Source organism: Lepisosteus oculatus, chromosome 5 (assembly GCF_040954835.1).
Source record: "Lepisosteus oculatus isolate fLepOcu1 chromosome 5, fLepOcu1.hap2, whole genome shotgun sequence".
Taxonomy (NCBI): Eukaryota; Metazoa; Chordata; class Actinopteri; order Semionotiformes; family Lepisosteidae; genus Lepisosteus; species Lepisosteus oculatus.
The window spans coordinates 38,848,064-38,873,166 of NC_090700.1; the positions used below are offsets into that span (position 1 = coordinate 38,848,064).

The 25,103-nt window shown below is 47.6% G+C and overlaps 1 protein-coding gene across 2 annotated transcripts in view; it reads right to left on the bottom strand.

The window, feature by feature from the left end:
* Positions 1-25,103, bottom strand: part of pik3c2b (phosphatidylinositol-4-phosphate 3-kinase, catalytic subunit type 2 beta) — a 47,350-nt gene that overhangs the window by 13,771 nt on the left and 8,476 nt on the right. Inside the window, exons 2-15 of one of the 2 annotated variants that reach the window (XM_006628457.3) lie at positions 24,201-25,069; positions 23,571-23,671; positions 22,975-23,135; positions 20,127-20,247; positions 16,185-16,296; positions 15,627-15,706; positions 15,224-15,287; positions 14,602-14,748; positions 13,669-13,702; positions 12,592-12,787; positions 10,730-10,852; positions 7,343-7,510; positions 6,449-6,560; positions 4,313-4,455 (exon numbers count right to left, since the gene is read on the bottom strand). In XM_006628457.3, coding sequence (XP_006628520.1) covers positions 4,313-4,455; positions 6,449-6,560; positions 7,343-7,510; positions 10,730-10,852; positions 12,592-12,787; positions 13,669-13,702; positions 14,602-14,748; positions 15,224-15,287; positions 15,627-15,706; positions 16,185-16,296; positions 20,127-20,247; positions 22,975-23,135; positions 23,571-23,671; positions 24,201-24,962 — 2,324 coding nt within the window. In that variant the 5' untranslated portion in view covers positions 24,963-25,069. Of the gene's footprint in view, positions 1-4,312; positions 4,456-6,448; positions 6,561-7,342; positions 7,511-10,729; positions 10,853-12,591; positions 12,788-13,668; positions 13,703-14,601; positions 14,749-15,223; positions 15,288-15,626; positions 15,707-16,184; positions 16,297-20,126; positions 20,248-22,974; positions 23,136-23,570; positions 23,672-24,194; positions 25,070-25,103 lie in introns of both variants that reach the window. The other variant, XM_015342728.2, reaches the window with a different exon arrangement.

Below are 25,103 nucleotides of genomic sequence, written 5' to 3' on the forward strand. Positions count from 1 at the left end.
TCACTGTAAGCTCTACAGCACACAGTCAGTGTACTGCTCTAAAGCAATACAGTGTATTTGCATGCTTATCGTGGATACAAAATACTCTGTCTTATTCAGCTGTCCCAGGCCTCAGTCCTGACTGAAAAGAGCAGCAATCAACACATTCATAAACAAGGAACAGGCTGGGTATCAAAATCCCTACTTTGCTTTACAGCTGCTAACTCAACAGACACATTTTTGTCCTGAGGTTAAGAATCTTGTACTACGTGTGCAGAGTAAAGAAATAGAACCCTTTGAGAAAGAAATGGAGTTCCTCAAACTTAAGAAGACTTCCTAATTCTAAAAAAACCCTTATACCTCCAGAATCATTCTAACAGATAGTTCTATACTTTTTTTCTACAAGGGGAACACAATGCCGTTCTAATTTTCACAAGAGTGATTAGTGCCAGAATACCGAGAAGACTGAAGATTTAAAAGTGGAGAAGACATTTTATTGCACATCATGACCACTAGAGGGCACAGGCATAGTCCTGAATTCCAAGAAAACACTGGCGTTGGCTGGAGGAGGAAATCCTCTCTATTCTCATGTCATTCCACAAACTGGTATATGACACCACCAAAAAACTAAAGTTGTACAGCCCCTGCTACTGATTTTGACAAGGGAAATGATAATAATCACAGTGTCCTTCTTACCGTCTAAAAACTAAAATGCCAAACTAGCTCCGAGTTTTTTATCTGTTAACACCCAAGAACAAGCACATCAGTCTGCTACCCTTATCTTCTCTGGGTCACTCCCGGCTTCTGCAGGTGGGGGGGTGCTGTCACACCCGGATCCGGATATCAGGATACCCTGTTGTGTCATCAGAGCGCTAATGACGGAGGTCATTAAAACCAAGTATACAGTACTCTTCTCAGGGTAATAGGAGTATGATAACCAGAATGAAAACAAACAACTGAAGTGCTAAAATCGTTAATGTGACGAGTAAGACATGGGCCAAGAAAAACAGCCTCTAATAAAAAGCCTTAATTTTTAAAGCAAAGTATGGCTGCAGCACTTCAGCAATCTTCTTCGATGCCTTTCACACAGTTCTGCAGAGCGAGCGCAGAGCTGAGGCAGAAAGCGCAGGCCTCCCCTCGGCTCTGCCAGCCCAAACGCCTGACTGCAGCTCCGCTCTCCTTCCCCTTTCGTTTGCTTTGCGCTGCGCAGCACTTACAGCCACAGAGCCCTCGACCCTCCGCAGAGGGCCCGAGACATGCCCGCCGCCGCGCGCCATGGTTACGGCACAACACAGCCCGGCGCCCGCGGCCGCAGCGCTCAGGCATGAGAGACAAGCGGCAGGTGTGGGCAGGGGGCGTGAAAACCGATACCCCCCTGATCGGCCTGGGGGAGGGGGGAGGGGGGAGGGAGGAGAGCAAAGCACAGATAAAACAAAACAAAAAGATGCAACGCACTGAAAGCATTCCTTAAAAAACAACTCAGGGAATTCAGCCTGGAAGTCTTTTGGAAGTATTTCCTGAAAGACTACTTGTTTGGCAGCGTGGTTTCTCACATCTACAGCTGACAGCAAAAATCACAACCACGCGGTTTTTACAAAACCTATTATTTCAGGAATTCACTCGTGGCAGCCAGCGAACTGCTCTTCCCCGTCAGGAGAACAAGAAGGGGGGGCCATCCTGCCAGAGCTCCAGGGCTGGCATTGTTACACGTTCACTTTCCACGAGATTTTGTCACCTTTAAACATAAAACTGTCGTCCAGCACTGAACCCTCATCCTCGCCCCCAAAACTCAGCTCTTATTTGCACGAGCGTCCCAGGACTCAGCAGAATGCAAGAGATGCAAAGACTCATAGCATGATCGCCTGAGCATAAGCACACACATGAGCTGGCTGCCGGAAAACAGGCAGGAGGCCCCAGCAAGTTGTGTAAGAAGAGCTGAACTTTCCCTGCACACGAGACTCAGTGGAAATCGGAGACTCACTGACCAGGTGCTGCTGCTCTTTTCAGTCCTCTCTCTGGGTGGGTCCATACTGAGGCGGTCCCCTAGGACAGCAGCCAGGGTCCTGCTGTGATAAGTGACTGCAGGGGGGGCTCTATCCCGATTCCAGATTTCCAGCCCTATCCCGATTCCTGATCCCCCTACTCCATCAGCCAGGACAGGACTGAGCTGCCAGAGGGCCAGGCGAGCTCTTCGGAAAGCGAACCTAATCCCGGGCACGCCAGCGAGGCCGTGAGCAGCTGCCTTTCTCCGCCTGCATGTCCCCCAAGACAACAGACGCGGAGCCTGTTCCCAGACTCGGGGCAGCCCACAGACAGAAGTCCTGGCCTTGGCAAAGAAAGGCCTGTTAGCTTCCTCTGCACGCGTGGAGCTGCAGCCAGAGTCACTTTCCAGTTCCAATACAGCACTTACTGTATGCTAAGGGCATACCAGTGAAGAGTCCGCTGACAGGATGCTTATTCACGGAGGATATATGATCTGAGTGGCTGGCACGTACGCTATGTTTTAAACTATGTGAGACTGCGCGGGTTTTATGGCCACAATCTTCAGGGGTGTGCAGATGGGCAGTATGGCGTGCAGTGCATTTGATTAATCAGCAGAGGGCTTTTATGTCTCATCCAAACAATGTAGCACAGGGGGCTCAGCAACTCCTGCATAATAACTAACAGCAAGACAGTAGCACAGTAGAACTCACAAGTCCTTTACCCCTCTCCCCTGGGCCACTTAGCCTTCTCCAGACTAGGCAATCTTAATGTTGCCCTACAGGGCGCATGGTGAAGTGATGCATTCAGGTATCCCGTGGATCTTGTTCTGCCACTAGTCACGTTGAAAGTGTATTAAAACACTGCTTTCTCTTTCCTCTGCATTGTTCTCATGTCAGGTACTGTAGATATGAATCGGCACGTCTGATCTGACTTTCGAGCTGCAGTTTCACCACTGGGGAGCACAGGACAAGCAATTGAGCAATTGCCCCACACAGCCTGTTCTTTCAAACAAGCATCTGGGACCGAAGACTCACAATCCTGATTTTATATGATGCTGCACTTTTGATGGCAGAAATCACAATTGAAAGAGAGGGGAGGTCAGGCACAGCAGGTCAGTTTTAATGGATGAGCAGGCCGGAACAGTGTTGTTAAAGGTGAAAGTGGATGGTCTACAGATGGACCCCTAGCCTTCACTGTCCACATAAACCCCCACACCCCTGTCTCAGCATCGTGAACTCCGCCTCTTTCCCTGTCTCTCAGATCTCCCATCTGTGACCTCCACTCTTCTCCTCCCCCACTCCTCCCCCTCTCTCGCTAGACAGCTCGGGAAATATCTCAGTATTGACGTGCTGGGAATGCACACAGAGGTCCAATTTATCGCAGGAGCTTGGAGAATATATAATTGTGACTCGCAGTCCTCCACACTCTCTCTGAAAGAATTCTGTAGCCACCCCACGCCCCCTGAATGGGCACCTCTGTACGTACTGGGGGGAGGGGCAGAGGCAGACGGCTTCTGTCCCATAGCTGTTCAGAAGTCTGCCTTTGTGGGCCTTAAGCAGCATTTGCATTTTGACCCTTTTACACTCATCTGAATCTGACGATCAGTTGTTCCCTGTCTGGAAGAAAGAGCTCGAGCCCCACCTTCAAAAAAGGACCAAGAAAGATAGCAGGCAAGAGAATGATGGCTGAAATATCCAAAACACCATGTCTCGCCTCGCGCCAGCATGTCTGTCTCTCTGCTCAGCTCATCTGCTTTCACTTCCTATTTCTGATCGGTTGAAATAAAACGAAAACTAAAAATGGAAGTTTTTCTTGTTTCTTTTAAGGCAGACTCTGCAGTTCGATGCTTTCAGCTTCCCCTAGTAAGCCTTCCTGGTCATTCCAAAGGCATTTCAAAAATCAAGACATGCAAGGGATTTAAATGAAGACCAGTCACTGTGGGCTATAAGCGTCAGTTGTACAGTATATATATATGCCCTGCATATTTCTGTTAGCTATTTAAGTGATGCTATTACCCAGAGTGATTTACAGAGACGACGGGGTGGAAAATTCGTCTCCATCTGTTACTGCAAAGTTATTAGCATCAGGACTTCAGTTGTCTCATCCAAGAGTCAAAGGACTCAATGCTTCAGAAATTTGCTCAGGGTGGCACAACTGGGTTTTGCACCAGGGACCTGGTGTTGTTTAGGAAATGCACAACATTCACAAATCACAAATATCCTTACGGATAACCTTAAAACAGAAGCAGTGTTTGGGTGGCTAGCTTTGGTACTTAATTGAATCCCAACATAAATCAGAGAACTACAGGCAGACAGTGCTGTCAGTTGAGGATCAGACCCCAGTGTCTCACCAGAAGAGGGAGTTCTTGTGCAGGATGTCCTTTAGCCTTCCCTGGCTTTCTGTGTCCTTTCGAGAGAGGTCATACTGGGGGCTGAATCCAGCAGGAGGTGGCGTGGAGAAGAGCACCTCAAAGGCAGAGGTGGGGAAATCGACCTAGAAGACACAGCAAGGAGATCATGACGAGGAGCAACTGCAAACAACACCCCCAATTGCCTAAGAATCTCAAAGTGCCTTATGGGAAAGGCACAACAAGCCTGCTTCCTATGTCATGTGTGAGACTGGATTCACCTGCCAGTAATCCATGACACCCAGTAGAGGATGGCAGGATTCTATGGGGTACAAAACTGGGCAGGACTGCAAGGGGACATGTTTTGGGGGAAGAACGGAGGACGCAGAACCACAATGGACACGGAAGTTCATCTTGACAAACCTCTGCGCTACACGTTCAGCACACCTGCACGAGTGGAAAGTTCTTATTACAGTATAATTGCAACTGTGCGTCTAAGCCAGACAGCCACTTAAAAAAAACAACCATAAAATTAGAAGCAAACAGACATTCCCCCAAAACAGCACTAGTTTACAAATAAAATATCTTCATAGTTCTGCTCTCAGGGAAAGTATATCAGGACAGACAGATGCATCAGGATATATTGGGATATTAGGAATATTTCAGGACAGGGTGATATTGCAGATATATCAGGGATATTTCAGGGCACGCTGATATTTCAGGATATATTTGGATAAACTGATACTTCAGGATAAACAGCCAAGGACTAGAAAGAATGAAATGGCAAATGATCTGAGTGTTTTGCCAAAGTAAATGGTATGAAAGGACAAATTCCAAGGCAGGAAAACGAGGAGTGTGAAGTGTAGAAGAGTGTAAAAAGCAGTTTCAGAGGGGTGATTTTATTAATGAAGATAGAAACAAAGGGTCGGAGGCAGATCTGGTCCTACAGGGATGCAGAAACAGAGTGCGAGAGAGATGGAGCCTTTACTGCACACGAAAGACTGCGCCACATCGACATACAGAGAGAGGGAGGGACAGAGGAGAGGAAGGAAGGAGGGAAGAGAGAAACAAGGAGGATGCAGAGTCAGAAGAATGCATGGGAGGAAAAATTTCCAACATGCAGAAGAAAAAGCAAAATGAGAGAAGATGGGAGAAGAATAAAAAGGGTCTGAAAAATGATGTCGATAGATAGAGAGCAGAAAAAATCAGGACAGCAGAGGTGGGATAGGGAACTAATCTAGGCCAGATGTGGAATTGGCACCGGATGTTTTGTCTGAGGAGGTGAGGAGGTGGGTTAAGATACATGTCTAATTGCGCTAAGATGCCTTTAGTACCTCCAGATTAAAGAGCTCCTAATTAAGTGAGTGCTGCAGGAAACCACACAATCAATTCAAATAATAGGCAGCTTCCCTTAGACTCGTTAGTCTGCCAAGGCAAACTGAAAAAAGAACCAGGGCTGTATTACTGCTGAAGACTTTTTCTTGTTGCATTTTTTGTATTGTACAACCCAGCCCCATAGCCATGAATGTTAGAGTTCTTTTCCATTTAAACTGGCATTTGAGAAATGTTGCTCAGACTCAGTCAGTCTCAGATTGGCTGAGGAAGAGACATTGCTTTTATCCTCTACACACATCATTGGTGTTATGCTTTACTTGTTGGTGTTTTTAAGAATGTTGTCAACAGTTTTGCAGTATTTGAAGAACTCAAGTTGCTCGGGTCCTGACTAGAACTTAGCAATTTTAGCATTTTGGCACTGATGCTAAATTTGATGCAATTTAGATGTCATCTGAATTTTAAGCTTCTACTGGTCTGACTCATTTGTAGCCGACTGAGAAAGCCTCATACTAAACTCTAGGACTCTGTTTTCCATGCTAATCTCAAAGTGAGTTTACTCTCTGTTGTTATGTAACAAGGTTATGGTACGCTCTGCCTAGCTGCATTAAGAACTGTACAGCATAGGTCAAGACTGGACTTAACTTTTTTCATTGTTAGAATTTTTTGGGGATAGAAGTATTTTTTCCATTTTGGGTATTATTTTTCCCACATTTGCATGCATTCCTGCTTTGAGTCACGTCACCCTACTCATGAGGTAAGGCAAAGCACTATAGAGGGAGGTCACAAAAAGGGACCCAGCCTTACCTGCAGGATGACGCTGTCAGGCTGGCTGAAGTTGGGGGTGCTGGAACGGGCGGTTCCACTTTCTGGGGTCGAAGGCCACAAACCGAGCAACTTCCTCCCACAGGTCAACACACTGCGCAGAGATACAAACAGAGCACAGGAGGGGTAAGAGCAGAGGTCCCTCTCACTCATCACATCACGTCTGACCTACACGATCTTGGCTCCGCCATCAGCAATCTGAAACACAGCTCAATAGGCTACAGGTCAGGGATAGTCATCCTGTAGCTTTTCCAGCTGTGCGGTGCTTCCACCCGCACCTACAGTGTCACAAAGATTTTGCTTTCTCTCACACCCATGAACAAGGAGCTGCCTGTGGCTTATGAGTACAGCAGTTGAGCGGGAGTGGAAGGCAGCGGTTTCATTGCTCCCATGATCACGACCACCAGCCATGATGGACATGTGAAGGGTCACTTAAATCACTGGACACAGAGCTATTACATAATGGCCATACTCCAGGCACAGTCAAGCCATGGAAACCAGGACAGTGAAAAATGTCCCAGAGAGAGTTATGTCTTTATTAATCTTTATAGACTTTGGACAATAGTGAGTCTTCCCAAGAGATTGGTCATCCTGCCAAAATCACTCCAAGAGCGCAGCAGAACATTGTCCAGGAAGACGCAAACGACCTTGGAAGCCCTGGCTAAAGCCAGTGCTCATGATTACACCATCAGAGAAGCACTGGGTAAAAATGGGATTCATGGGAAAGAAGCAAAGCTCATTGAGTGTCACTGGCGCATCTTCATAGAGTCCCGTGGGGAAAAAAGTCAAATTCCACTGTATTTATATGTAAAGGGTTTTAATTTTACAAGACTCCGTGTTCTGCCCCTAGCCCGCTGATGCCCGCAGGCGACTCACTGTCGAAAATTGAAGAGTGGCATAGTGACCCAACCCAGGGCTTCCACGGTCCGACGCTGTTTGTTCTTGTCCTCGGCGCCCCCTGGTGGAGGCAACGGCATGGCGTACAGAGTCACCGTCAGCTGCGTCTCCCGCGGCAACCGGTTGATCTGCACTGGGAAGCAGATCCTAAAGACGCAGACAGAGAGGTAAGTGCTTAGAATGGCAGCCGTGATCTCCAGCTGGTTCAGCCCCTGCAGACCTGAATGTCCAGGCACCACAGCCAGCTGGCCGGTGAAGACTGACCCACAGATGGGAAAGGAAGTCTTTCACCTAAGGAGCCTGCGATGTGTTCTACTTCATGTTCCAATTGCTGTGCAGTGACTTTTAAAAACTTTGGGAAAAGTTAAACATTCTATATATAGACAAGTGCTAAATATTGCTCAACAGCATATAAATCAACTATCGCCAAAACAAAAAGGAACGTCTTGTGGCTGTTTTCACATTTTTGAGCTCTTCAGTGTGTAAATTCAGCGAGTCACCATTTTTGTCACATTTGTAAAAGTCTGCTGTGAATAAGGCTGGCTCATCTCTCACAATTAATTACAATTATAGTCCCACAGAGCCCTGCAGGAGAGCTAGTGAGGATTGGAGGATAGGTGCTGCTCCCACAGACAACAGGGCCAATGTCAGAGCAGACTGATGCACAACAACTCAAGAACACAAGATCTCAAGAACACTGCTCAAGCCCACTCAGTACAGCCCAGGCTAGACATTGGGACAGTGCAGCCCAGCTTACACATGTACTGACCGAGCCCCTCAAGAGCCCACACAGCATCCCGGCCTAATTCAACGGCACAATGTCTGCAGGAACAGAGTGAAATAATTAAAGTTTTAAACAGCTGTGCTCTCATCCACCGGGGATCCAAGAAGGCAGCAGCGGCGCCGCAGCTGGACAGGCTGCCAGACCTTCGGAGTGGACAGCAGCGCAGGCCGGACATGGGCGTCTGTCACGTGTCACTGGAACACGACCACAGGCTGCAGTGGACGAGGCGGCACGCTCAGCCATTGAGGCCTGTGCAGCTTTCTGACTCTTCAACCCCAGCCAGCTGTTTCCTGACAGCTAGTCCGGTTGTCACACCCCGGCTCGGGTCAGAGAAGAGGGGGTTACCTCTGTCCACTGGGACGACAGAAGCCAGAAGCCGACACAGACGGACAGAAGGGCGGGGCTGCCATGAGGTCTGGCTTGGGACAACGAGGATCGCGGACAACGCGGATCTGAGACCTCTCAGTGTTAGGACCGATGCGCTGCTACTTCTCCCCGAAGCAGTATCACAACCGGAACGGCATTCCTGGCCAAACTAGGGCAATCCGAGGGCTGGCAGCGTGTCCCGTGGCCGAGTTTCCCCGAGCACAAACAAAGACCCAATCCAGCTGCCGCAGCCCAGGCACGGGGCGAACTGCAGACTTCCTTCAGGAAGCTGCCCGGAAAAGGAAGCTTCTCTGCACAAAAACAGCGAGACCAGGTGCTCATCCGCAGAGGTGGGAAAACTTGATTATTATTAGGGTCTAGTTCGTGGGTCCAAAACGTCAGACATCATCTGGAACTCGGAACTTCTCTGCCCCCGCAGTCGTCTGTAAGGATGATCGCCAACCCCACATGGACAGAGCTCAAACCGACAAACCACCTCTCTCCAGGCGTGGACTGCTGCTCACAAGGTCTCAGGGGGTGTGAGGAGCTTGTGGGATTTCAGAACTGCCTCCGATGTTTGTAGAACGGCGTTCATTTATGTTTCCGTTCCAAAAAGTTGTCTGGGCTTTAACACCCTGGTGTCTGTGGACGGCTGAAACACGCACACGGCTGTGCAGCAGGCAGACGCCCCTCCAGCTCCCCTTACACCGCACCCAAAATAATCTGCCCCTGGAAATAGAGGGCCTCAGAAATAACCCCATCCCAATCCCAGGCAAGTTCAAGTGACACACGTCTTACCCCACAGGGATAAAAGGGGGGAGCAACTTGCATGAGGGAAAACTGTTTTCCCTGTTTTGGTCAGGGCCCCAGCACATTTTCAAGCACAGTGATCCAGTACGAGCCCCCTGATGCATAAACACCAAACGCCGCCTTTCTGTACCACTGATGAGCCAACAAACTACAGCTCTGTTCTTCTTTTGGTCACGATGATTATTACTACTGTTATTATTGAGGCAGCACAAAGCACAGTGGTTAGCCCATCTGCCTCACGGACCTGAGGCCCTCGGTTCAAATCCTGGGCTGCTATCTGTACGGAGTTTTTGTATTCGCCCTGTGTCCATGTGGGTTTCTTCCAGATGCTACGGTCTCTTCCCACACTCCCAACACACACTGGTAGGTTAATTGGCTTCTGGGAAAACTGACCTTGGTGCACGTTTGTGTGTGCCCTGCAATGAACTGACGTCTGTTGCTCGTTGAGATAGGCTCTGGCTACTGCAATAATAATGATGATTATTATTATGAATAACAATCATCATCAACTGCTCAGTGGGTTCAACAATAACATTTTTAACTGGAAGTGCCTGTTAGGACAATATATCACAAACCCAACAGATCTGAAGTGCATTTTAGCCCTAAACTAGGCAGCATCGCTTCCACTTCTGATAAGTCACGCAGGAAAAGGGGCTAAAAATATCAAAAACAATGGGCTTCAAAAGTCCCGTTACAAACAATAAGTTAAATACAGGACGTGGCGACCACAAGCTGGAAGGAATGTTTGAAAAGTCACCGGATGTTATTCTGACACAGAGTCCTGTTGTCAAGAGCGGACTGTCACTTGAAATGACATGTTCCCTGACGCCCGCAAGCACACTCACCAACACGGGTCCCTAACACCATGATCACCTTCAGAAATAAGCCTAGAACCGCTTCTACTCAGAAACACTATAATCCCCATAGACTTCACAGAAACATGCCCAAATTACATCAAATCAAATAATAGAAGATGCCAGGAGCAGACAGACACCAATTTAAAAAAAAGTCTTCCTGAAGAATAAGGTTTTGAGTTTGCATTTGAATGAGGATTTTAAATATTTTTTCACTTGAATCAACTAAACTTAATAATAAACAGCCCTGCTTTTGTTAATCTTCTATTTTTTTAATGCTTCAACCTCATACTTCTTGAGAAAGTATAAAACGAGTAAGAAACTTGCCAAAGGTTCTGTATGACGCAGTCATCTAAAATTCACATTCATCGTAAAAAGACATCATAAAGACAAGTAACAAAACGAGTTTCCCTTCAGGCACTTTAAGAGCAATACTAGATGTACTTTGAAGAACACCTCAGGGTCTGAGGAATCCCAGGCTCAGTTTGAGAGTCAGCCAAAGGACCTGAATGTTTCCCTCTAGTCATCCCGCAGGACCCCAGTGAGACTGACCTCTGGTCCCAGACCACCAGGTGAAACAGGTACTTGCTGACGGACTGTTTGCTGGTGTGCTGAGGGGCACAGAGCTCCTCCATGCCATGTGTCAGAGAGCAGGACAGGAAGAAGCCCTCGTAGCTGTGAGAGAGAGACAGAGTTTAATAAGGACCAGTACTTGCAGCGTGGATGTGAACGTGCAGGTTGTTTCACTGGCAGCTCAGAAACTGAACAATTTCCAAGACTAGACCTCCTCAATACAGACATTGTTGCACTTCATTTCTTTGTTTTTGTGACTTTAATTCACAACACAAATCAAAAGGGAGACAGTTTGGGGAAATTTCAGCATCTGCAATTAAATAATTGCCATAAATTAAAAAAATGCAAAGCTGTCAGTTCTGCTCTATCCCGGAGATTTTACAGTCCAGAAACAGAGACTGTCGTAGCCCTGGTGAGCAACTGTCTGAAAATACTTGAAACGCCACAATCAGAAAAGAGCTAATCAAATAAATTGGAGGCCTCTGTGACTATCAGGGGATGTGCGATCAATGAGCCTGCCTTCACCCCTTCCTCCTCCCTGCGCCGTCACTACCCCCCCAGGAGACCCCAGTCCGCAGACGGGCAGATGGCATGCGACACAGATCCTGCCCTCCAACCCCCAGCGGACAGGTGCCTAGCGACCAGCCAGCCGCTCTCCCAGCCTGGGCGGGGTCAAAGGGCACACGGGGTTCCCAGGCTGCTTTCTTTGTCAGGCACCAATCATCAATCAGCCTCCATTTCAGAAGGGAACAATGGCCGGGTCAACAGGGGTCGGTGGGCTGGGCCAGGCTCCCCAGGGAACAGGGATGAGATGAGGGGGGGCCCAACCATGCACAGCACTGTGGGGGGAAAGCTACTGTGGGGCCGAAGCCTTCAGCCAACCTGGGAGGGGAACATTGAGGCCAATGAGTGGGATGTCATGTGTCTGTGCAGGTATGTGTGCACCAGTATGAAGTCACAGTCGGCAATGACGCTTCACTGTTTCAAGCACTGATTTAATTTGTTTGCAATTCTCAGACGCAGTTCACATACCACACACACAATGATCCAGCGTGTGTGAGCTGGTAAAGTGACAGCTGCAGTCATTTTAAAGATTCCCGCCTCACTACGTCTTGTGCCAGGAGGTTTAAGTTTTTTTTTTTTGCCATTGAATCTGTGTAGAATTTATTGCACTCAGAAAGACTGTTTTGTTTTGTTTTCTCCAACGGCAGGGTGCACATTTCAATAATACGGGCTGCAAGTTGAGGGCACTGCAGAATTCCCTCCATCACTTGCCCATTCAGAATACAGAAAGAAATGAAGAAATAAATAAGAATCCCTGTCCCAGGGTGCTATCACAGAACAATCTTACTACCACCGCAGCAAGATAAATGACGAAACTTACAGTAACTGTCTGTTCTCAGTGGGTGTTTCTAAACTAAAATTAATTTATGGCACTACTGGTCCTTAACAGCCCAGCATACATGTTTATAAAGTAAAACAGGTGCATAAAAGTGTTTAAGTAAATCTCAGATGCAACTACAATGCGATTCAAAGATTTATATGTAAGAAGATAAGAAAGGTTCTTGAATTAGTGGCTAATTGATCTGAATCTCATCAAGCCATTTCCTGGGAAAAAAAAGGCAAAATTAGAACTGATAAACACTTAGCTTGTTAGAGATTCCCACAACCCTTTCTGCTAAAAAGTGCTTCTGTTTTGTGGGTGAATGGAAAAAACTGTGGAAATGCGGGGACTTTGTTTTGAAGCACACGAAAAAGCATTCTCCATATCCTTGAAGACCATTAGCTCAGTAACAGCCCAGCCCGGCGGGTTTGGTGACCCTGCCCCCTGCGGGTGGTACCTGGCGGCCCAGGAGATGGGGACGCGGTGAGCGGCGTAGACGCTGAACGAGAGCAGGCTGGTCACGTGCCCCGCCTCCTGCACGGGCGCGGTGGGGCGGCTGCTCTGCAGCGTGGTGTGGAAGTTGGCGTTGAACGTGCTGCAGTACAGCTCCACCAGGTCCAGAACAGAAGCTGTGAGGGACTCCACCACTCTTTCTGGAAAAATAAGCCATCAAAACCGACCCGTTAAACTTCACTCCAAGTGCCAGCTGGACACACTGACAAGATAGATAGATACTTTATTGATCCCGTGAGGGAAATTGCAGTGCAACAGCAGCTTAACACACACAACACAGCCACAGTGTAACGAATTATATACTAATAGTACAATACATACAATACAATACTCTTGTATTGTATACAAGAGTATTCAGTTCAGAGCCTTTTACTCGTAAACAACATTTACGAGTAAAAGGCTCTGAACTGAAGGCTTCAGATAAGTACTTGGGCATTGTATTTAAATGGGGCCCTGGCCTTTAGGAAAGGATATTATGGAAAACCTGTAAGTTGTAAAAAAACACTGATGTCATGGTAAACAGACTGGAGAGGCATGGTAAGGCATCATGGGAAACTCTGCTAGAGTGAATAGTAAGTATAGTAAAAGGAAAGAAAGCTTAAAGCTGTTAAATAAGATTACAGACAAGCAAACCATCTATTCAGCCCATCCTGTTTTTTAGGCTTCAAGGGATTTCATTCGGCTTTGCGTTTAGTTTGTCGCTGTTGTTGTTGTTGTCAGTTTTCATCCTATTTGAAGGGGACTGAAGTCAGCATTGTCCCCCTGATTTTCAGAAGCTGAAATAGTCGACATCCTGGCAAAGGAAGAAAACATCCCTCTCTGTTTCTCAGAATCCTGGACTCCCAACATCCTCTGGCCCAGAGACAAAGATCTTTACTCCCAACCCCGTTTTGCACACACACATCGGGAACCTCTTGGCAGGAGCCTCGAGCTTCTTGAGAGCTTCTTCCCGGACATTAGTTTTCCTCATTGGTTATCAGTAAAGGGAGCAGGAAGGAAAGAAGATGGAGGGGTACTCTACCTCGGTACTCTCTCTTCACCAGCACTGTCATATCCTGTTCGAGAGAGAGAGACAGACCGCACTGACTGAAGGGGAACAGCCAATATCAAACCTTCCCAAAATCACAAAAGCAGATACATGTACTTAAAAGAGAAAAGGCTGTGGTAAGCTGAAGTTCTATTTTAAAAGAAACAGGAACAAGAGATTGGTATTTCAGTCACTGGCTTTTTCTAAAAATGCAAGAGCATGTATGGTCTCATTACAAGGCCAAGAAACAGCATCAATGTTGTTTTTGGTAGGCATGTCTCATAGTGAGAACAGAACAGCCCAAGATGACCGAACTAATCAATCTGCGCCCCAACAGAGAAAGAACAGAAGTCACATTGTATGCTGTTCTGTTTTTTAGTTAAAGTTATTATGGCAAAAGCTGTATGGTATGGGAAAACATTGACAGCACGGTAAACAGGGATTTTCTGATGGGATTAGAATATGAAGGTTCCCTTCGTTAAAGGGATGCACAAATCAAAAAACTGTCTGAGCAAAACAAGGACTCTTAAGTATTGCAACAGACCTTGTAGAAGTCAAGGAAGAGGACTGATTATCCTGAGAACAGTTAGGCTGATGTGAACCATGTTACCCATGTCAGACAGGAGACCAGAAGACTGTAAATCAGCACTTCCCAGGGTCCTGGGTGATGTCACAAGCTGAGCACCACAGGGCATCCCCAGCTTTGTGCTCCCAGCCGGGACAGGCATGGGATTAATGGGACAGGGTTCTCTTTGTTCAGGGAGCAACAGCAGCTCCTGCAGGCTTGCGGTGACATCAGCAAGAGACAGGCAGGCTGCTCCTCCAGTCAGCACCGGCAAGTGCTGTCAAGCACGGGAACTGGACTCGTCTGGGCAGGGCTCGTCCACACAGGGGGGAGTGCACAGGTGTCGCCAGAGAACCCCCTACCTTCTGGACTCGGGGCTGCAGGCGGCAGGGGCAGGCGGGGAGCAGGTTCAGTGCGCTGGTGATGTCAGGGGTCTCCACTGCTGCCAGCGAGCTGCACAGAGCCTTGACAGACTGGACGAGGCGCTCCACACGCAGAGGCAGGTCCACCTGCACAGGGAGCCAGAGTTCAGGCTGAATGAAGGAATGGTGCCTACAATAAAACTGTAACTAAACAGCTGGGTCACAGATCTGGGACAACTGAATTGGGAAAGAACAGACAAAACATTGCTACAGGACCAGGAGTACTGGACCCTGGTTTATGCATTGAACAACCTACAACCTACAATGCTGCTCGCTGCAAGGAAAAAAACAAGACATCTAGGAAAAAAACCTAATAGCTTTGTCAGGAATCAAGATGCACAGAAAACATCTGTTTTTTATTTTTCCACACATTCCTGTGTAGCAGTCAGCAACTGCACTCAGAACACAGAACACACTAGGAATGTCTAGAAACACTGCAGTTTTTCCTTTCTGCATCAATGTGAATGGGTCTGTATTTGAGAACAGCAGAAGGAGCCTAAGAGATACACAAACCCATTTTGAGCTGTCAACCAGACAAAGGACGAGACAGCGGCAAAGGTACCTCTGCCAGGATGAAGCACTCTGCCTCATTGTGGAAAGTGTCCAGGAGCAGCGTCAGAGCCTCCCTGCCAAACACATGAAAGTGGGTCAGCTGGCTACCCTGTGGATCTTGTCCACAGCAACTCATGCAACTCAAAACACAGACAAGCCTGTGAGCTTTCAAACCCTTCTTTTTACTGTGTGCAAAAAATGCTCCCCTTCGGATTCAGTGAAACTACATTCCTGCAGTCGATACACACCTTTCTGATGACAGGACTCTCTGACAATAACGAAAGACAAAAGTGGGCTCCTGTGAAAACTGCCTCCAGCAGAACATAGGGACCTTTTCATAGGGAGCAACAACAGCCTGTCCTGCCATCGATGTGAACGAGCATGTGGTGGGACCTGGTCTTTGCCCCTCTCACCTGGTCACAGTCTGTCTGAACGGTCGCTCCTGCAGCAGGATGTTCTGATTCATTGTGGAGGAACTTTCATCATCTTCCTCCTACGGGTAACAGAAAAATAACTTTTTCTTACCTACTAAAATACCGTCCATACGTCTTAATTTACACACAGTGGGCGACATTTCTCTCATGTCATATGTCTGTATGAGGTCTTGACTCTAAGCTGCTTGTCCATTTCTTTGACCTTCAGCTCTAATAATTTGACCACTTTCCCTCCTTCAAGCTAAAGACCTGAAGCCACAAAACCACACTTCCACCCCAGCCTTTAAGTCAAACCAACTGTTCAAACAAAGTCCACTCTTGCCAAAGAGCTGATCTATGTACTACTGTACACTCACACTACCGCAGATCCCACAGGTATGTGGACCTTTACACCATCGCACAGCCCTGGCCTTTAGAACCCAACTGCTTTCCTCTCCCTCCGTACAGGACTGTCCTTTATAAAAGCAACAGTATTCCCTGCATGGTTTCCCGCCCCTTTCCTTCTACCTCCCAGCCCTCACAGGTCCCATCCCGTACCGTCCTGGTCAGCTCTCGGCTCAATGAACCCCTCCTGGTCAGGTAGAGACGGATCTCCCAGTCAAACTTGTGACACTGCTGAATGTACTCCAGGCTAGCCAGGGGCTGATTGCTGAAAGACAACACAAGGCCAATTGAAATAAAAAAATGAAGACAAAGGGACCCAAATCCTCTCATGTGGCTCCCCAGTTACACCCATGTTGCTTGAGCAATTAAGCATACCTGACATGGCCATCTGAATGCTATAGAATAATAATAATACACTGTATTTATTAAGCTCTGTGGGTAGAATCAAAAGGTGATGCATTTGGTATTAATCACAGGTACGCAACATACAGTATACGTAGTCTCAACTTTAATGAAATGCAGCTTTAAATAATATAACATCTTTAGACACAACACTGAAGGCTTCCATAGCCCACAGAAGAAATGTACTCCTTGGCCAACACAGATGATGATAACTGTGGACCTCAGGGACAGAGGTCAAAGGTCAAGATCAGAAGAGTGTAAATCATAAGGAGAATCAAGTCCTTCATACGTCCTGAGTCTATCAGAGAGCTTAGACTGCTAGGAATTCACCAAATTATGTCATATAAAGATATTCACTGTACATACTGCTAAATACAGTATGTACACTTTCAATTCCAAGAATATCTTCATCCAATGCATCCCATACACCACTCCAACTGGGGACATTTAGTGGGTGTCAGTTAAGCAAGACAACATGTTTTGGACTATGGAAACACCAACTGAAAACCCATGGAGACATGGGGAGGATTACATGCAATGCCCAAGACCCAAGTGTGATGAACCAGCAGCCATTTATATTAACCATTTCACTTAATATATATGCAAAAAAACAGCATTTTCTACTGCTGTGATAACTTACTATACTAACTTATGTCAATAATGCAGCTGGGGCGGCGTGTAAGCACAGTGGTTAGCATTGCTGCCTCTCAGTGCTAGGGTCCTGGGTTCAATTCTGGACCTGGGGTGCTATCTGTGTGGAGTTTGGATGTTTTCCCCATGTACCCCTAGGTACTCCAGCTTCCTCCCACAGACCAAAGACATACTGGTAAGTTTACTGGCTTCTGGGAAAATGGGCCCTGATGTGAGTGTGTGCATGTTGATGTCTATGAGATTATCCTAAGGTGGGCTGGTGTCCCGTCCAGAGTGTACCCTGCCTTGCACTCACTGTTTGCCAGGACAGGGTCCGGCTCCCCTGCGACTCCGAATTGGAAGAAGCAGTTAGAATATGTATGGATGGAATAATACAGATTAGTCTGTGTGAGAAGAAACCGAGTGTAGGAGTACCCAATCCACGACATTTACCAGTTAAATGTATCGACCCACAGTCAGGAGTTCTGTGGCGATATCATCTGATCTGTATGCACATCCAAGATGCTACAAGACTACTTTTTGTTCAACAAAGTGTGGATTTTTACGTATTAACTGAGATCTGAAAACAAAATGGTTCAGACATTTCACCATTTCTGCATATAAATAAGGAAAATCACCAAGTGAAAGAGCAAAAATGTCTACATCTTTTGCACAGAAGTGTGTGTTGCCCTAAAGAGTAGTTTAAGAATAAATATCACAGGCATATAAAAGCGATTAGATAAAGAGCTCCAAGTGGACCAGGTAGCAACAAATGATCTTTCTTTCTTCTAGCTAGTAAAATATTTGCACACGTTTGCATGCAGTCTCTGAGTGAAGAAATACACTTGAATTTGCCTGTGAGTGATCACTGTGCTATCCCGACATTAATCACAAGTCAGAGCTCACCTTGGGCACAGATGTTTGTAAACTGTACAATGAAATGGGTTATCTTGGGAATGGCTGGATTTTTACTACTTTATTTGCAGGGTGAGATTATACAGGGGAGGCCCTTTTACTGAGAAAACCTAGAATTAGATAGGTTAGCATTTAAACAGAGGAAATCAAAGCATTGCACACGTGGAAAAAGAGGTTATTAAAAACGGAATGGCTTCAGTTCATTCGCTGGCACTGACCTGGGGGCGAACAATAGTCTCGTTAAACACAGGAAGACCCTCCCTCTTTTGACAGCCTGTGGCAACCTTTTCACTTATCTGCTGGACCCACATTTCCTGTTGCCCAGCTGCACAGGGCAGCAATGGCAGAACACACCCCAACTCTCTTTACGCTCAACACCCACAGACACACACAGTTTTCCTCCCTGTTTGCACCTCCTTTCCTGTCAAATTACAATCACTAGCAGGGCAAAAGAAGACTTAAAATTGCACTTGTTAAATTTTTACGCAGTCACACAGGTGAGCACTGGATAACTGAGGTACAGTACATAAGAACTGTTAGTAATGAGCAGGCCATTCGACCCTTTTAGCTTGGTTGGTAGTTAACTGATCTGGGGAAAACAGGGTATCAGCTTCAACAACATTTTTAGTGCTGGGTAACTTGTTCCATACTCCCACAATCCTTTGTTTAAAGAAGTGCCTTCTGTTCCTGGCTTTAAATGGACTTCCAAGGTCTTGGATACATGAGTAAGTCTACAAGTGAAACAAGGTCAAAAGGTAATCCTCTTGTATGAGTTTTTCCTTGACTACTCATTGTGCAAATATTTAAACCATGTCTCCTTATAGATAAGCCATTTCATTATTTAACTCACAGGTCATAGAGTCCAACATGAATGATCATCTTTCTCATCTGATGGCACTTTTGACTTTCAGTTAAATACTTTTTTACAAAGCAGTATAATACGTTTAAACTCAAAGTAGTATCAATAATAACAATACATATTTATGCATATATTCATCAGCATTTGTAACGAATTTCCTGTTAATAAGTTTGTTTTCCTAAAGTCACTGAAGCAACTACTGTAACAGCAAAGCTGCACAGCATTAACTACCTGCCACTCTCTCTTGCAAGGAGCAAAAAACAGTATTCGGCTAAACACATCTCTTAAAAAGATACGCTGCTCTAAATCAGAAACCCCAGACAGATACACGGAGAGCAAAGGGGTGGGACTAGTCTGCCCCAGGGCTGGTGGTCGTCTGGTTTGTCCCATAAACCGCCTCTCTAACCCGTGAGCCGTCTTCTGACTGAGGACCGTCTGTAAGCGGCTACCAGTTCACAGCCAGATTTCCTGTATCACTGAACCACAAAACCACAATAGAGGGGCTTGGAGCACTTCAATCAGGGCTGGTGTCTTGAAGCACAGAGGCCTGTGTCCAGCCACTGAGGCTGGTGGGAGGGGGGGGGGTGCTCTGGCACGGTGCAGTGTTGCTGCATGCCAACAGTTGCTGCGCGCCGTGCCAGAACTAACAGCTGACTGTGCGGTTATGAACTGCGCGGCAAAGGAAAAAACCGTCTTGAGCGTGGTTAAGAAAGAAACTGCAGGAAAATAGACCAATCATGAGCATTGTGCTGAGTGCCAAACTATTGCTAAGAGTGCCCGTCTGGGAATCTAATTATGTGAATACCATATCAAGACACACATTTGCTTATAGATATACACAGATATGGTACAGCATTCAAGTAGCACGCTCTGTGGTCTGAGACACAGTCAGAAAAAAGGAATGCTTTTTGAACAAAACGTATAGAGCTGGCTTCTCTTTCAATCAGAGTCAGCAAAGGATTGAGCACTCGTTCACGTCCTCACAGTATGGACATGTTTCCAGCTTTAGTGTCAAGTCCAGAACACAGAGGCACTACCAGCAAGCCCCCGACTGTCATGATTAAAAGCTGCTTTCTGGGCAGTACAGTGAGCAACCAGCTACTACCAGGCTGTGATGACAGTCGGGCACTGGCATGGACGCAGAACCCAAAACAAAAATTAAAAACGCTTAGGAACACCTGAAGGATTTTGTTCTGCCTGAAATACACATTCATCTTTCACGCCAGCTACCAGCGCTGGATCTGGGATGTCCCCCGGCCAGGAGAAACGAGGAGGGGCGATGCACTTACTTCTGCAAGTACTCCTCCAGGCCGCACACCTTCAGCACATACTCCTCCACGTCGATCAGGTCCAGGTCATCGTGAGCATAGCACAGCGTCTGGTATATCAGCAGGTCGACCGTGGAGGAGCCTGCAGACAGAGAGAGTCTTGAGGACGTGGGACAGGAGAGGCGGTGCTGATGGGATTAACTGCTCAATTCAAGGACACAGGCAGCACGGTGGCACGGCAGCCTGCCTGAAAGTTCTTGAGTTCTTGGTTTGAGTATCGACCGGGACATCTTCTGTGCGGAGTTTGCACGTTCTCCCATGTACATCTAGTGGGGTTAATTGGCATCTCTGAGCAGTCCCAGTGAGCACGGTCTACCCTGGCAGCAAACCAAGGAACAGAGAACACTACCTCCTGAAGGACACGATTAAAAAGTTGCTTTCTGGGCTGTACAGGTCCCGCATCTAGGATAGGTTCCGGGGTGCCCTGACCCCTGTCAGGAACAAGAAGCTTTCTTATGATGGCTGGATGGAATACAAGAGCTTTGGCACACATGTGCAGACTAGCTTAGAAGCACTCAGAGCACATCGCAGGTGACATTTCAAAACACAGAGGTAGAAGCCAGTTTTATAGGATCCCTTAGGAAGCGGCTTGATGGAATTCACAGATCATTGTTCCGCTAGAAACCCAACAGAGAGAGATGGGCTCTGTTCTGCTGTACAGAGATCCCTGGCAATGTGGCAAAAATCAGAAGGAAAGCCTCTTGCTCAAACAGGTGTTCAGGCATCAAAACAATATTATCTCCTCAATCAGTAGCTAGGGGAGAAATAAGGGAGGGGTGCGTTTTTATTTAAGCCACAGAGTGAACAGTCCCAATGACGCACTTCCCTGGGCTAAGCACTCAAAAGTCTTGACTGTACCAAGACGTTTTCCATTGTGGCAGCACACTTTATTAATGATGTTGTCATTGCTCTGCGTGGCGCAGAGGGAGAACTCCGAGGAGAGATGAGGAAATAACACAACTGAGCTTTTGCAAAGAAATCTGGAAAACAGTAGATAATGAGGTGAATTTCAATTTCAATTATTGTTCTTTCTTTCATACTTAACATAATAGGAGGGATTGTGTAATATCCTCAATAAAAGCAAAGGAAATCTAGGGGGAGAGAGGGGCCTGTGATTCAGTTTGGGCTTGGCCTTGTAATCAAACCTTTGCTTCTTTGCAAGCCAACTTGTGTAGCTTTCAGAGGAGAGTGGACAGAAAATTAATTCCTAACACATTAGAGCCACGGTTCCCAGCCCTGGTCAGGGAGGATCTCTGCTTCTGGTCATGTTTATTCCAGCTGAGCTCTACGTCTCCACCGCTAATTGATGACTTAACTGCTTTGCTTGCTGTTTAGACTTTAAACTTGTTCCTTCAGTCAGTCCTGAGTATCAGAAGCAGTCTATTGTGAGGGAGCAGTTTCAGCACTAAACATTACCCAGCCTTCTCCTCAACTTAGTTCTGACTAAATAGCTCTTACTATTTGATGAACTGATGGTGAACACTGTATTAGACCTGCTGGTGAGAGTGTCAGTATCAGACACACTCATGGTGGGTGTGGTAATACATCTAACACATCCATAATAAATTTATTCTTCTGCAGTTAGTTGAATTCCAGGCAGCACACACAAATTAGGTCAGTTCTTAAACTCAGAAATCGAAATAAGAGTGATATAAATTTCAAATCCCATCTGACCTTTTTAAGTGCTGAAAACAAACGTACAGAACTTTCCCAAACAGAGAACTGAAATCAAAACCATTACAGCTGAGGTACTGTACACTCACTGTTGAATCTCCAGTTGTACCAAGAAAACACAATGGATTACAAGACCCAAGCTAGAAAGAACAGGTCAGGAATGGGTTATTGTTGGCTGTGGTTTTGATGATGTTTGAAAAAAGTTCTCTAAAGAAGTTCTGGTTTTTTGCCTTGAATTCCCTTTTCTCAGAAATGTTCCAAAAGTTTCCTGAACCCTCACATCTTCTCCTGAAAAACATCCAGAATACTGCCAATATTTCAGGTGCAACCTGACTGAAGAGAAACAGTATTTTATAGACTGTTTGGTTCAAGAGCATGACAGATTAGCAACTTCTAAAGACCTGCATCTCATTCCAATGCAGTACGGCAGCGCTCTGAGTTTTTCCTCAGAGATTGACAGACAACCTTTTCCAACCAATCTTTCCATGTGCTCTTCCGGTGATTATTGAGGTAAGCGTGCAAGCTGTCTATATCAGGAATGGAGGAAGGAACGTTCAACTGCTTGACAGGCATTTAGTTCCCAGTCAAGAGTTGGAGAAAGACGATTTAAAAAATGTTGCTATGTCAGTGCAAGCGTACATACAGGCCAACACAGGAAAGCAGAAAGTTACCCCACCCTCAGACTTGTACCCATTTCATGGCTTTTAACTCAGAAAACAGACATTTTTCTGAGAAACGCTTTCGTGCTGCACATTGTTCACATCTCTGATGCAGCAATCTGCCGAATCGCTCACGGAATTTCCCCAAAAAACACAGCAGGGCTCGGAGAGGCGGCTGCTGATCTAGAGCTCGCTGCAGCTGCAGAGCCCAGATACCCGCCTGCTTCTCAAGACGAGGCGCCTCGGAGCCGAGAGGAAACCGCAGAGAGTGCCTCCAACGTGGAAATAATCCTCAAGAGAACATTGACCGTGATTATACAGTTTCACACTTCATTCTGGTTTAAACCTCTCCGTGCTGCGAGCCGTTCGTGCAATTAAAAGAGCTCAAATCCTGATTCACTGATAACACCAGAGACTACCTCAACCTGCCACTACCGTTTCTGAGAAGCAGAGAAACCCGACCGGCTTGAACTGACCGTCGCAGGTGAAGGTGAGGGGCTCTCTGAAGAGGTCGCTCGCCACGGTCACTTTCATGCTGACGCCGAGGCCGGACTGCAGCTCCTCCTGCTGGACAGAGGGACTCCACACGAAGCCAGGGTTCCTGGAGCGGTCACTGCAGGGGTAGGCGGACCGCAGCCTGCAATCACAAGCGCCGCACACGGGTGAGCCGAGCAGCGGAGACGGGAGCAACCCGAAATGAGCAAAGTCCCTGCTGGGCGTCGGGATTATCTCTGGTGCAAGATAAGAGCCGAGGATCGTAAAGCACTTGTACAGCTTGGAATAGTTTGGTTATTATTGGCTTAATGTGACTAGCCATTACCTGCATTCTGAGTCCCTTAATCCAGTTGAAGTTTAGACAGACCAATTTTCATGGACCCATCTCCATGGCCATAAACCATAGACTCGTAATATGTTGATAACTTAAAGAGCTACAACAGCCCTTCTGGTTTCAGGCCTCGAAGGAGCAGTGTAGGGTACCCCATCATAAAACCCCCTCCTCCAAAAAACTGCAGTTTCCTCGTCAGAGACCGGCGGACGGGCAGATGGACGGCCGGCGGGCAGACAGACTCACACGTCAAGCATGTGGCAGAAGGCCGCCACTTCCTCATCCCTCTCCTCCGACACCTGGAAGAGCTCGTAGCTGAACCCGTTGGACCGCGAGGCCAGGGAGACCTGCGGGAGGAAGAGAGAGAGAGAGGGGCAGGCTGATTCGCGGGAACTCTGCTTCCCGCCGCAGCGTCAGGTACTGCCTTAGCAAAACCACATCCTCCCCACAGCCAGATTCTGATCCCCCCCCTGCAGGCTGTTCATGTACGTCACACTGACTAAACCTAAACGTATGTTGCTGAGCTGTGAAGTAAGGGGATCAGTTTAAACTAGAGAACCCGTCACCACCACAGTGAAAATCGACCACCACATCCTCAAACATCTCAGTGAGAAAACTTCACAAAGGGAAATCAAGGCGACTGAGGCAACAGCTAAAATATCCAGCCCAACTGTTTCTTTCAGCAAACCGAGACAGAAACCGACTACTCTGACCAGACGAGATCAACAAGTTAAGAAACAAGAAACGATAAAAACGCTGCTGTTGCGGCTCACGCAAGGCCAGCTCAAGCACCAGACACGCTCACAGACAACCCGGAGTGTTTCATGCGTGAGTCTGGCCCAAGGGAAGGGGAGGGTAGGCGTCACGTACTCTTACTGGGTCTGCCGAAACCCTGCGCTGGTTCTTGTGGCTTCTGGGAGCTGGCAGGTAGGTCCGGGGGGGTACCTGGGGGGGCAGGGTTTTACTGCGGGCGACGGGCTTCCCCGATATCTCCCCGCCACCCCTGCGACCCCGGGGCGCCGCCCAATCCTCGTTGAGCCTCGTCAGTGCCTTGTTCAGGTCTTCATAGTTCCACAGCGGGTCCCTCTCCTCACTGGGCAGCTTCGGGGTGTCTACTTCGGGGGTGAAAAGGTTAACGTCACGCAGGGTTGTGCTGCGCCGGTCCTGGAACGCGTCCGTCGGGCGCGGGTTCCGGGGGGGCACGGCTGGTGGGGGGTCATCAGGCGGGATGAAGTTTTTGGGGAGCAGGAGGGATGACCCCCCAAAGTCCCCCTTTACAGGTCTGTCCAAGATATAGAGGGGCTCCTTGCTGTAGCAGCGGGGCTCCAGGTTGGCGCGGGAGGGGTTGGAGACGCTGGGCTCCAGGTTAAGGCTGGGATCTGAGCCCGAGAGTCTCCCGATGAGGTTTGCCCTGTCTCCAGCTTGGCTGTTGTTAAGGCTCTGCCTATCACTGCACATGACCTTTCCTCCTTGACCCACACCCCTCCCAGAGGGCGTCTTGTCCTGCTTCAGCCTGGAGAGGGCGTCATACTCCATCTGCAGAGCCTCGGCCAGGACCAGCTCTCGGGGACTGAGCCCCAGCGACTCCAGGCAGCCCCAGCGCTGCTCGCTGTCGTTCTGCGTCTGTGCTGCCGACATGTTCCTGCCGAGGGCGCCACTGCGGCAGAAGGCACAGAGCGCACAGGAAGGGCAAAACCAGCAGGGGGCACTACGGGGTCCTTAGGCGGAGCATGGGGTCTGAGCACCTGTGTAAAATGAGAAGAAGGCTGGTTAATTGCC